The 13,496-nt window shown below is 44.8% G+C and overlaps 1 protein-coding gene across 2 annotated transcripts in view; it reads left to right on the top strand.

The window, feature by feature from the left end:
* CACNA2D3 (calcium voltage-gated channel auxiliary subunit alpha2delta 3) overlaps positions 1 to 13,496 on the top strand; it is an 889,368-nt gene that overhangs the window by 771,867 nt on the left and 104,005 nt on the right. For both annotated transcript variants that reach the window (XM_088022023.1, XM_028124497.2), the window contains exons 28-29: positions 10,824 to 10,885; positions 12,295 to 12,339. In XM_088022023.1, coding sequence (XP_087878149.1) covers positions 10,824 to 10,885; positions 12,295 to 12,339 — 107 coding nt within the window. The remainder of the gene's footprint in view (positions 1 to 10,823; positions 10,886 to 12,294; positions 12,340 to 13,496) is intronic.

The raw sequence follows: 13,496 nt of genomic DNA, 5'->3' as shown, positions 1-13,496 counted from the left end.
GGCTCTACAGTATCTAAAGCTGGCACATAGTAGGAGGCTTAATAAATAATATTAATTACTGATATTATTAATGTTACTATTATTATGTGATATAATCCCTGTGATCCAATTTATAAAATAATTCCCGTCATGGAATATATGGTGTATAATTCCAAGACATGTCTGTTGAGCAGGGAAACAGGTTTCATGAAATAATTCACATGCAAGCAAAATCACAACATGTTGAAATTTACTAAGCTAAAATGACAGAGCATTGAGGTTGAGGGGCAGCTTTATCTGGCAAGGTGTAGATGAGATTAATGTACTGATGGCAAATCTCAGGTTCCAGGCTTCACTCGGTCAGGAGCGGTGAGCAGCCAAGACCACATCTCTCCTCTCTATCCCGGTGCCCCTTGCTCAATGAAAGTCCATCATCCCTCACCTCCTTACACAAACCATGCAGCCCACACCTTCTCCTGCAAATATTCACCACATCTGTTCATGTCTCACACCTGTACCTTGCTGAGAACCTTTCCTCGGCTCTCTGTTTCCCTCAGGATGGTGCACAAGCCACCTGAATCGCAAAGGTGGGTCTCCTGAGAGAGAAAACCGTCACAGAGAACAGCTGACGTCACCATCAGCTCCATATCGAACTGTCCGGTCATTCATTCAGTGCATATTCACAAATGTCTGCCAGAGCTGGGCACTTGGTCTAGATGCAGGGAGCACAGGTTGTAAACATCCTCACCCCTTAACGAGCTTACCCCTAGTCAGATGGGAATGAAACACAATAAATCAGACATAATACCATTTAATGCCAAGTCTTGATAAATGCTTTGAAGAAAAATACAGCAGGTTTGACTGTTGATAAGAAAACCATTAGAATATCCTGTAGACCAAGCAAGGTCATGATTGTTCCTTCTTGCAGCGAAGGAGAACACCACCCTGCCAGGGTCCTAGTATGTCCCAGCAAGGGAAGGTCGGCAGATATTGCTAGGGTTCTGGGGTCTGGTGGGTGTCTCAGCGTGGGGATCTAATTGGGATTGGGCTACTTTAAGAATGGTAGACCTCTCAAGTCTTGGTTTGATCATCCGAGCACTTTCCCTATTGTCCTGAGCAGTCTGTTGTTCAGATAAATTGCTTGAGGGGAAGTTTCCCAAGTAAATCATGAGGTACTTTTACTGGTGGACAGCCTTATATCTGGCCAAGAATTTCTGGAACAAATAGCAAAGTCACGAAAGTCATGTTGGTGGAGACGTCCTTGGTTCCTGATCCTGATATTTTGCTGCAGGACACAAGCTACCTTAGAGCTCTCAGGGCTCAGTGTACAACAGAGGTCACCCCAGGTCATTGCCGGGGCTGTGCCACCCTTTGACCCTCAGGATAGGGTTGCCAGATTTAGCAAATCAGAAGTATTTTATCTGGCAACCCTATGGGAGTGCTGTGAATTTTTCAGTGAATCACTTGCATATGAAATCTAGATTTTTAGCTTCTCCTGCAAGCATCAGAATAACGTGCAGCATCCAGACCCTGTTCCCACAAGGCGTCCGCTGAGCTGAGAGGCTCCCTTGATGGTTTCTCATTCACTGCAGTTCCCACCCAGCCCTGGACAGATCCAAGGTGGGGAGCTCTGGAATGGACTCAGGCTCCCTCGAATGAGCTTGGTGTGCTTGCACGAGTCCCCTTCCCTCTCCGTGCCCTGGAACGTGAGCTGAAGAATCAGAGGAGCTGGATGCATCCCCTCCAGCTCTGTGAGCCACCCACGTGGATATTTTAGTGCTGCTTTGCATTAAGTACACTCACAAACATCCAACTCAGGGGTGTTTGGCAAATAAATGTGACCGTTCTATTATGGGTTTTGAAATGTTTGGAAATCTGACCCCTGATTTTGTTATAATCTCTTTGGTAACTGTTATTAGGTGGTGACCTAATAAGAAATTATTAACTGGGGAGCTATAATTTGGAAGCTTGTAATTTTCTTAATGGACATTGATTTGTGTAACCCTGATTAAAATACAATGAAGCCTGAGGCTTAAACGTCTTATTCTGAAAGGTTGAAAAGATGGCAACGGACTCTAGAAATGTATTGGCTCAAAAACTTACTGAAATAATATTATTTGAAGCGTTTTGTGAGCCTAAAACGATGTGACAAAAAATATTCGATGCCAACTCCCATGGCCTCAGAAAGCTGAGGGAATATAGGTTTCTTCAGATGAAGTCTGGAAAAACGCTTCCAGATTACCTCAGGAGTGAAAAGAAAATTATTATTCCATCCCACGGCCCCGCTAATTCTTTTCAGCGTTGATTCTGTCAAGTAATTAGAGTCCAAATGGAGGAAACATTCATAATTGTCACTTATTACACTTTACCAGAGGTGACTGCTCCCGAGAAGCTCCGGCAGGACAAGAACAAAGCGATTACCAGAGAAATAATGCAGGCCAATGATCAGGCCTTCCTACACACATTCCCTGAGGCCAGTCCACACTGGGTGGGGATGGTTGCTGATTAAAATAGGCCTCCACAGCTAGGAGTCTTCAAAGAAAATCTTTTGCTATCACGTTGTCAATCGAGTGCTAATGAGTCCTGTTTCCACTCCCTCTCCCTTACCACAGACATCCATCTTGTAGCTCTTTGTTGTATAAGACAGTCTACACTCCGCTCCCCCCCCACTTCACAAGTGAAATATGCACTCGGTTGGGGGGTATATTTAAAACACCTCCTCCCCTTTTATCATTGTATTTCTTCACTTGGCGTAGACTAAAAGACAAGGTATGTGCCGCTCTGAGGATGTTTTTCCCCCCTAAATTCTGAAATATTACCATAGCTTGGAGATTAATGTTCGGGCTTTACCAAGATTATAATAAACGAATATTGCTTTGATCTAAATATTTTTTGAACGGTTGTTGCTGATCGCTCTCTCTCTCTCTCTCCCCTGTAATCTTTTAAGAAAGCCTTTGGACTTGCCAGTCTGACACCCAGGGGGACATGAGTGCGGCTGCCTTTCCTTCCCCCTCATCGCGAGGATAACTCTGTTCTCAGTTTCACCCAAATTAGTCCCAGGATTTCAGTTGTCTTTCTTGTCCAACATTCCATCATGCAATTCATTAAAACCTTCACATGAAATATTTAACAGATGAGTTATGTCATAATTCACATTACGGTTTTAAATTGTTAGTCATGTGGTAAGTCATTTATCCTGGACATTAGCAGACCTCTGGAATGGGCTTGTATTTGATGTAAGGAAGGTTAGAATTCTTTTCCTCAACACCCTGCAACAGTGGCCTGACTCCAAACCCCCGGCTGATCATGAAAGATTCCCCGAAAAGTAACATTCAAATTCATTGTTAGTTCAACTTGCAATTAACTATCTTGAAAACAGAGGAAAACATTTAAACAAATGTGGCCTGGCTCACAGCTATTATAGTTGACCGTTAATTACGGCAAGTTGGAATCCAAATGTGCCAGGCCTTGTTACTATCACCGCTAGCGATCACTGCCATTGTACACAAAGGAATGAAAATTCAGGCGCCCTGTCAAAGGGGGGCTGATGACAGAATGGGAGATATTAAGCCAGCTCAGTAAAAATAGCCACTACCCTGCTTGAGAAATATGACCAGTAGGGGCTCATTTTCTGGATAAGATAAACCACGTATGGCCAGCATTTATTTGTAGAATGTAGGTTTTGGGGTGTCTGGGTGGCTCAGTCAGTCAAGCGGCTGCCTTTGGCTCAGTTCATGATCCCGGGGTCCTGGGATTGAGCCCCGCGTCGGGCTCCCGGCTCAGCAGGGAGCCTGCTTCTCCCTCTGCCGCTCTCCCCTGCTTCTGCTCTCTCTCTCTCTCTCTCTCTCTGTCAAATAAATTAAAAAAAAAAAAAAGAATTTAGGTTTTAAGAAAACTTGTCCCACTCTCTAGTATGAAATACACAGGATATTCTTAGCAGATATTTTATTTATTAACTTATTAGAGTTTCATTTTCTCTAATAAAGATGCAGTTTTCTACCCTACCCATGCTTTGGAATCTATTAGAAAACACTCCTGCTTGTGGGCCACCCAGACTCAGGGTTGCTCTGGAACCTTTCTCTGCCTGAGCACTGGGCTGCAATCATTGTCACATGCTGTCAGCAGTGACCAGTCAGTTGAGAAGCTTTGATGGGTATGTTGGCTGATGAGCACATGGAGCTGGGGTTGCCAGTATTGGGGACAATAACCCTCTTGGATTCTGTATGTGGACCTGTCTAGCCTTGTCCTGAGGGTGTGTAAATGATCACAATTCCAGAAGGGGCACATGACAGTGTTTGAATAGTGGGGCACAGCTTTCCTTAATCCTGAGGGGGAAAAGATCCAGTCTAAAAGCTTGCTCAAGTGAAAGAGAATCATCACCTTCTGTTCTCTGCTTTATGTTGCTAGTGCTCAAATGGTCTCCATCCCCCTTCTTTGGTATCATCATTTCGCTGGGCGTTGATCCACCAATACTACACCACATACATTGCTAGCAGTGAAGAATATGGATTCATCATGGATGAATTTTTTGTTCAGTCTCAATATCTTGGCACGAAAGATTGTATGTGGTGGTGAAATCCAAGAATAAAGGATAAAAGCTCTAGGAAGAAATCATAGCAGGAATGTTGACAACACTATCAAGCCTTTTAGAGTGTTCTAAGGCACACAATTTTATTTTGTGTCATGTATCCCCAGCCCACAAAAGTTTTGTTCAGAAGCTAAAGCTAGTATGACTCTTTGCAGGGACAGAGAGGTGAAGTAATGTGTCCTTTGCACACATCCTCAGCAGTCTTAGAAACGGGGTTCACATCCAGTTCTCTTAGTAAAAATTTTCCTGGTTATAATTTGTTGATGGTGGCTGGATTATTTTTCTGTCTCCTGGATGAGCTCTCAGTGTGTATGTGAATATATTGTATGGCTGGAGGAGTGGGCAAATGGAAGTAGGGGTGTTTGTGCAAGCTTGCATGCCAGGCATGGTGAGCACTATTTTACAAACCGGATTTGTGCTCCTAGGGGTATGTTGCAAGTCGAGGCCAAGCCCAAAGAAAATTATTTCTAAATGAATACAATATGAAAAAGTTATTTTATTTCTAATTTTACATGTAACATTGTTCTTTGGCGAGTCTCGGATTACACTTGAATGCATGTCTATTAACCTGATATGAGATGCATGCATGATTTCATCTTGAATGCATTTGAATATAATAGCACTGGAAATGTAATTTGTATTCTCAAATTTTATAAAGCAAAATAAATAAATCTTGGGGGTGGTAGCCACATTGAGCATATTGCATTGATTTCTTTGGGTTTCTCTCAAACTAATTACCAACTTCCCCTTGCACATCCAGGTCTTCTCACACTGGCAGTTCTATCTCATCTAAATCCTCTGTACCAAAGTCATCCTCCAGGGGGTAGGTAGCATGGACAGGTCTGTGGAGAACTTTACCACTGATCCTTAAGGAGTGCCAATACCCAGTTCCTCTCCGTGATTGCTCCTGTTATCACTGATCATTGTCCAATAGAACTCTCTGTGATGATGGGAATGTTCTAGGTCTTCATGATCCAGTGCAGTAGCCGCTAGCCCCATGTGGCTATTGAGCAGTTAAAATGTGACTCGTACAACTATGAAACTAAATTGTTAATTTTATTCGATTTTAATTTAAATAGCCACTAACTTGGACAGCACAGGACTGGAGCATTGGAGGTCAGCTGTCTGTCCCAGTCCAAGCACACTAGTCATTGACGGTCTGCACATGAAATGGCTGTATGGTTAGGTGGATGATGCTCTGTGCTCATCTCTATCTGCTCTGGGAACCCTGAAGTGCTGTCCTCTCTTCAGTGATTTGACTGCCGTCTCCAGGTCCCCATCCCTGGCTGTTGTATCTTCATCTCAGTATACCCACCACCTTGCACATGCCGGGTTTCTGATAAACATGGAGGAGGAGAAGGAGGAGGAAGTAGGTTGTAAGGAAGTTAGAGAGTTGAGGAAAGAAAATGCCTGGAACATACTTCATTGAAGGTATGTGGTCTGCGTTGCTGAGCTGAAAATCTGTACTGAGGCCCTCCTCAAGTATTGAGGAAAATTACAGGAACAGTAACCTGAACAATTCAACCCAAAAGATGTCAGTGCTCCAGATGCCTGAATATTCCCTATAAATAGCTCTAGGCCTCTTTGGGATGGCAATTCTAATAACAATGATTGTGATGTTTTGCTGGTTTCCAAAGACTACCCCCTATCTCGGGGTCACTGTCCTAGAGGCTCACATAGTACCAGCCCATGGGGAAGGATACATTTTTCTGGGTCTATTCTACTCCTGGAAGGTGAGTAAGATGCTGTGACGGAAAAGGGATTCTTGCTGCATCCTCAGGATAAAAGCCCTTAGTGGGGACTCTGAGAGCATTTGTAATCAAATGGAAGTGAGGAGCACTGTGAATTCCAGAAGAAATATGTTGATGATTTTCTGGACTGTCTAAAAAATTTCAGACCCCAGGAATGGTGTTTTTATTTTCTGCATTCTCTTTGGGACTTGGGTTTCACTAAAGCATTTTCTGCCCTTGTTTTCCTTATTAAATTAGCAAGATTGACTTGAATCAGAATATACTGTTATGGCTTAAAATGTTGTTGAAAGAACAAAATAGACAGGCATGACAAATATCTCAGGTTCCATTTGGGATATGTGGGGGTTGGGGGAAGAGAGTGGGACTTGCTGAAGGAGTAGATGACCTTTTTTTCTGTTCTGACTTTTTTTTTTCTGATAAAAGTTGAAAAAAGAAAAAAAAAGTGAAACAAAAGTAAAGGAAAATAGTGAAAGAAATCTAAGTTTCTGTTTGTGGAAGCTCATATTTGTTTTCTTGAATAGAGTTGGCCAGAGGATGCTTCTTAAGCATTTTTGTTTGTTGGGGAGGGGGGGGTGGTTAATTCTGTTTTTTCTTTCTTTTTTTGGTGTGTTTTCCCCACTTTAAATCATTTTCGTGCTTAAGAGATCATTAGCCAAATGTATTAGCCAAATGCAGCAAGGGGTTGTGGCTGTTTAACTCCTCTGGTTCTGGTCTCCCACTGTCGGGGCCATTTCCCTCATACTTCCTTTTCAAGGCTTCCATCGTGGACTTTCTGAAATATAGATCTGAGGTCCTGTCATTTCTCTACTTAATCTTCCAATGGCTCTTCAGACTTTATAGCAAGCGTCAACAAACTTTTTCTGTAAAGGGCCCAATAGTTAAGCATTTTAAGCTTTGTGGGCCATTCAGTCTCTATTGCAACAACTCAACACTGCCGTGACACCATAGGCAGTGTAGAAACAAATGAATGTGGCTGTGTTCAAATAAAGCTTTATTTATTAAAAGAAGCTGGATCTGGCCCAAGGGCCTACAGGTTACTCTTCAGATGCATTGGCCTGACATCCATGTCCTTCAGCCCCTTGACCTCAGTCTGCACAACGATGTCCCCCACTCCCATTCCTTCAGCCTCAGAAGACACTAGGGTCTTTTCAAAGTTACATCTTTCGCCTGTGCTGTGTCTGGGCTTAGGTCACCATCTTTCCTCTGTTCTTACTTTTCCTGCCAGTGGGGTCTCTAGGCGTAACCTCACACAAAGCTCCTGCCCCCTCAACCCCCTCCATCATCTACGCTCCACGGTCCTCTAGGAAGCTTCTGACACTGCGTTTACCGTGTGGCTACTCCCCAGCTAGACACCATGGGAGCGTGTGTTCTCATTCCCCCTAGCACCCAACTGAAAGCTCAGCATATGGAAGGCCACTGAACAAATGGTCATGAAGTTGACTTGCCCATGAGCTTGTGATTCGCTTCATCATAGAGAAGTGTGTCAGCTTGTAGGTGAAAATGCTACAAACCCAGATGTGCCACAGGGAGCCAGGGGCCAGAGTTGCTGGGAAGGGCAGGGGGGTCAGCCAGCAAAAACACAGCCGGGGTAAAGCCAAGCATACGAGGCAGTCAGGACCATCAGGAAGGCCTGGGGCATCGACCTCACGGCCCAGATGGGGGTGAGTGAGGAGCGAGGAAAGCCGTGTCTAGTTTAGGGCATCAGGAGCAGGGAGGGGACGCAGCCTGCTGGAGGGGGATCAGAGAGAAGCAGCCCGCATGATTAATGGGACAGAGGGGCTGACTCAGGAGGAAAGATTAAAGCGCTCTGAGGATCTGGGGTACAGGCTGAAAGGGGCAGATGATAGCAGGCTTCAGGAATGTGAGACGGGTAAACACCCAGGAGGGAGCAGCGAGCTTCATTAGGGAGGTGAAAATTGGGAGGTGGGGGTGGGGAGGGCTCCATCCAAGAATGGAAGGGGTTCTCAGAAAGGGCACGGGCGCTGATGGGGAACGCAGGTGATGATGGGTGGGCCAGGGGCAACTCTGGGCTGCCGGCACAGGCCACTGTGGGGTGACGCTTTCGGGAAACCCTCTGCCTTATCCTTTAGCGTCTGGAAGCCAGCCATGGCTGTTGACCATGGCCCTTAGAGTTACTCTGACTGCCAGCCTGGGGAGAGTCGGCTGGGGAGCCATGCAGGTGGGAAGCTGCCTAGAGAAAGCACACAGAAGATGAGAAAGACGCTCATTTCTACCCTTCTCCTAGATACCAATGAGTGGATGTCCCAACAGTTTGAGGCCCTCTGTCCTGAAGTCAGCTTTCTGCCATCCCTCCCTGTCTTTGGTAGAACCAGAGACACTCATTACAAGCCCCTTCTTAAGGGCAGGCTCTCACCCCTGCCCGCTGGGGGTTCTGAGCAAAACCCAGCCTGCACCCTGGTCCACAGCGTCCTCTGTTGGCTCATCTCCAACAAGGATACGCCTGTCAGGCATTTTGGAAGATAAGATTTATTTGAAACCACAGTAAGCGGCCTTCAGCCTCCAAACTCAGGTTCCTTCAGGTATCCTCTAAGATTTTCTCCGGGGCTAGGAAGAGCAGCTCGTGTTATAGTCTGTCTGACGAAGTGCTCCATGTTGTGGCAGGTCCTCAACAGCCAGTTAGCTAAGGCCTCTGGAGCAGCCGCATTCAACCCTGGCTGCCCATTAGAATCACTAGGGGCTGTTTTTCAACTACCCTTGCCTAGACATCACTCCCAGGAATTCTGATTTAAATGGTCTAGGTGTGGAGGGGGAGGGCACCCAGGCATCAGTACTTTATTTCTTAAAGTTCCCCGGGTGGTTCTAATGTGTTGAGAACTGCCCCTGGAAAACCTCTATTTGGGGGCGATTATAATTCATATTGATATTATTCCTCTTTCTCTATAACTACTGATGGTAACATAACCTGAAAGGTTTTTTAAAAAGCAAGCATTTACCGAAGGGTCATCTGTTTGCTCAGCGTCTTGCTGGGAGCAGGGATCCAGTGGGGAGCAAGAACTGGGTCCTGCCCTTGGAGAGCTTACGGTCCAGAGAGTGGAGGACACTTTGGAGCAAAGCGGGATGAATCCAGAGTGCCGAAATGGTGCATTTCAGAGACTTCCCATCCTGCAGATGGCAGGCATGCTTAGCTCTAGCCTTATCCTAGAGTTTGACATGCTAAGTCCAAAGGTGTAAGATGAGTCCCTCCAAATGTACATACCCCAGTCAACCTTGAGTCTCCGGGCATGCTTCAACAATTCTAGGAAGTAGGAATGCACTTGACAGTTAGGAGTAATAGCCCAAGACCTTCATGAATCTGCAGCTTCCTGAAGTCAGCGTGGCAATGGTTACCTAAGTGGGGGATCAAACATGGCGGCATGCAAGATTTTAAGAGTCTTGGGTGAACTTTTTTTTTTCATAATTGTGTTATTTCCTTTGGTAGGAACTATTATTTAGGTTGAAGTTACTTTAGGTATTTAAGTAAAAGAAAAACTGTGGAAAGATAAATAACAATGCTGGTGGTATGCAGATGTGGCAAAAATTGGGGAGGTTGTGTGCAATGGACTGAAGTTTGCAAGATGGCACTGGGGTAAAGGGTGTCCCGTGTGGGGTCCAGTGTTTCCAGCCCAGAATCTCACTCTGTCTTTCCAGACTCCTCTAACCTCTTCTGACCATCTGATGAGCTTTTTGCTCTGCCTTAGAGCACTTTCCGAAATGGTTTCGAGAGTTACCTTGTTTTGGCTTTGTCGAGAGAAGCAGTGCGAGCTTGCTCACATCCTAGTTCTAAGGCCCTACCAAATGCTACTTCCCAAAGTTTCAAGTCACGTTCTTAGCTCCTTTTTCTGTACGTTTTTTCTCACTAGAACCAGCATGCACTGTTGCTGGAGGGAGCCTTTCACAGCCAAACAGAATTGCATAATTCCCTCAAAATTCCTGGGGAGGGAAAGTTATCATCATCGAGATGTGGATGCTGGGGGCCGGTTTAACTAAAGTCACATCATAGCAAAGTGACTCACTTCCGAACACCAGCCTCATGACAAGTGCTTTCCAAATGTTCTATCTCAAAAACACATGCACAATATCCACTTTAGACATGCGAGTTCATACAGTAATAACTAGAACAAGAACTCCGAAGAAGAAGCAGTGGTTTTCTAAATACGCCTTCTTTCTTTTTTTTCATTCCTGTTTCTAGCCTGGGTTGGGGAGGGGAGTGACCCCAAGTGTATGAACTGGAGAAACACACAGGTAACATGTCTCCAAAGAGTCATCTGCACTGTGCTTAGTTTGTTCCATGTCAAAAGTTCTGCGAGTGTAATTAACACTGAGAATGCCTTACCTGAAAGATAAAATGTCTTAGTTTGTAGACTTCCGTGCAGATTGGTTTTTAAGTGTTCTTATCTGATAGACTTGCCTCAGCTTCTTGCCATGACAGATAACGTTCCATGATAATCTTAAATAATTGTGTGAAGGAATCTCTAATGCCTTGTTTTATTTATAATTTGTCCCAGCTGTAGGCATTCAGATGAAACTTGAATTTTTCCAGAGGAAGTTCTGGACCGCCAGCAGACAGGTAAGTTATAATCACTGTATCGAAGCATTAGTGGGAATGTTATTATACAGGTGTTCGCATTTAGGTACCCGGAGCCTAGAAGTGCCCGATTTCCGATGAATGTTTGGAAAATGTACTGCTGGCTGTACAAGATTACCCTTCATTTCACTGCAAAATAGAAGGCTGTCAGCACGTTAGACACTGCAGGCTGGGGAAGTCAGAAGCTTGCTCCTACAATCAGTTTTTTTTTTTATTTTTTATTGTTATGTTAATCACCATACATTACATCATTCGTTTTTGATGTAGCGTTCCACGATTCATTGTTTGCGTATAACGCCCACTGCTCCATGCAGAACGTGCCCTCTTTAATACCCATCACCAGGCTAACCCATCCCCCACTCCCCTCCCCTCTAGAACCCTCAGTTTGTTTTTCAGAGTCCATCGTCTCTCGTGGTTCATCTCCCCCTCCGATTTCTCCCCCTTCATTCTTCCCTTCCTGCTATCTTCTTTTTTTTTTTTTAAACATATAATGTATTATTTGTTTCAGAGGTACAGATCTGTGATTCAGCAGTCTTACACAATTCACAGCACTCACCATAGCACACACCCTCCCCAATGTCTATCACCCAGCCACCCCATCCCTCCCACCCCCCACCACTCCAGCAACCCTACAATCAGTTTTAATGGTGAAATCAGGACATTTTTCCTAGTCTTGTGATGCCTAGTAATTTATTTGTGAATTTCTTTATTGCACTTTTGAAGCCCTTTGCATAACTGGATCTGACTAAGCATGCATCTGCCCTCTTTGACCAGAGGGCTTCTCTGCCTTGGAGACTCTGGGAGCCTTCTTTTCTGGCAACTGCGTTCTCTGGACTGAGCAGTCTTAGTGGTATTTGTTTAGTAATTCAGCAGAGGTGGCAATTTTGCTTGATTCTAATTGTTGGAATGATATATTATTTCTTAAATAAATACTTAAACACTTTAGGAAGCTATAGACTAAGAACACAGACAGGAGTTTTTTTGTTTTTTTTTTTAAGTCATTAGGATTTATTAAATTAAAATTAAATAATTGCACAATTATACTTTTTATTACTCAACGATTTAGGATCTTAGGAGATATCAATATGGAAGGTCAATGTAAATTAAAATGGACAACATAAAATGAAAAAGAGCCAGTTACCACCCCCCCAAAATTGTCTTTTATACTACTATTTGGAGTTGGTATGGATCCTGGTAGGCAGACAAGACACATCTTGGAGCATCCCCTTTGGATGAAATTTGTATAAAGATACCATCCCCTTTGGATGGTATTTGCATAAAAAGCGAGAACTTCTTATAGCTTGTCCTTGAATAATAATTAAGTGGCAGCCATAGCAGACACTGGAATGTCCATGTAACACAGTTGCCCTTGCTTTCTCCCCACCCCACAGTGTGCCTCTCTGGATGGGAAATGCTCCATCAGCTGTGATGACGAGGTAAGACAGTCCCCGGCTGTGTTTCTGCTCTGGTCAAGGGGAGGTGACATAGGGGTCCTTCTTACAGAGGGAGAGCTGCTATAAATGGAGCCAGGTCTGACAGATTGCTCTGGACCAAGCTCCCAAACCCCAAGGGCATTTTCCTCCTTCCTTCCTTCTTTCCTTCCTTCCTTCCTTCCTTCCTTCCTTCCTTCCTTCCTTCCTTCCTTCCCTTCCTTCCTTCCTTCCTTCCTTCCTTCCCTTCCTTCCTTCCTTCCTTCCTTCCTTCCTTCCTTCCTTCCTTCCTTCCTTCCCTTCCTTCTTTCCTTCCTTCCTTCCTTCCTTCCTTCCTTCCTTCCTTCCTTCCTTCCCTTCCTTCCCTTCCTTCCTTCCTTCCTTCCTTCCTTCCTTCCTTCCTTCCTTCCTTCCTTCCTTCCTTCCTTCCCTTCCTTCCCTTCCTTCCTTCCTTCCTTCCTTCCTTCCTTCCTTCCTTCCTTCCTTCCTTCCCTTCCTTCCCTTCCTTCCTTCCCTTCCTTCCTTCCTTCCTTCCTTCCTTCCTTCCTTCCTTCCTTCCCTTCCTTCCCTTCCTTCCTTCCCTTCCTTCCTTCCTTCCTTCCTTCCTTCCTTCCTTCCTTCCTTCCTTCCTCCCCTCCCCTTCCCTCCCCTCCCCTTTCCGTCCCCTTCCCTTTCCATCCCTTTCCCTTCCCCTCCCTTCCCATCCCCTTCCCTTCCCCTCCCCTTTCCTTCCCTTCCCTTCCCTTCACCAGCTAGTTTATGAGAGCTGGAAAAATGTGCTTTCAAAGTCCCATGAAGGGGTGCCTGGGTGGCTCAGTTGGTTAGGTGTCTGACTCTTGATTTTGGCTCAGGTCATGATCTCAGGGTCCTGGGAGTAAGCCCTGCATCGGGCTCTGTGCTCATCAGGGAGCCTGCTTGAGGTTCTCTCTCTCCCTCTGCCCTCCCCCTCCACTTACCTGCTCCCCCTCCACCCACGCTCTCTCTCTCTCTCAAAAAAATTAAAAATAAATAAATAAATAAATAAATAAAAATAAATGTCCCATGGACAGCACTATTGGAATTTTGGCATTTTATAAGAAATAATACAAATCACTGCCTTTTGAAGCTCACATTACAGTTCTCAAAGCTTTTGTCCATGTGTTCTCTCTTGTCATCCTGGTAAC

Source organism: Eumetopias jubatus, unplaced genomic scaffold (genome assembly GCF_037043125.1).
Source record: "Eumetopias jubatus isolate StellerSeaLion01/CBP00866 unplaced genomic scaffold, mEumJub1_p1.0 scaffold_1, whole genome shotgun sequence".
In the NCBI taxonomy this organism is placed as follows: Eukaryota; Metazoa; Chordata; class Mammalia; order Carnivora; family Otariidae; genus Eumetopias; species Eumetopias jubatus.
Note: the sequence above shows the minus strand (reverse complement) of the source record. Positions and strands in the feature narration are given on the sequence as shown.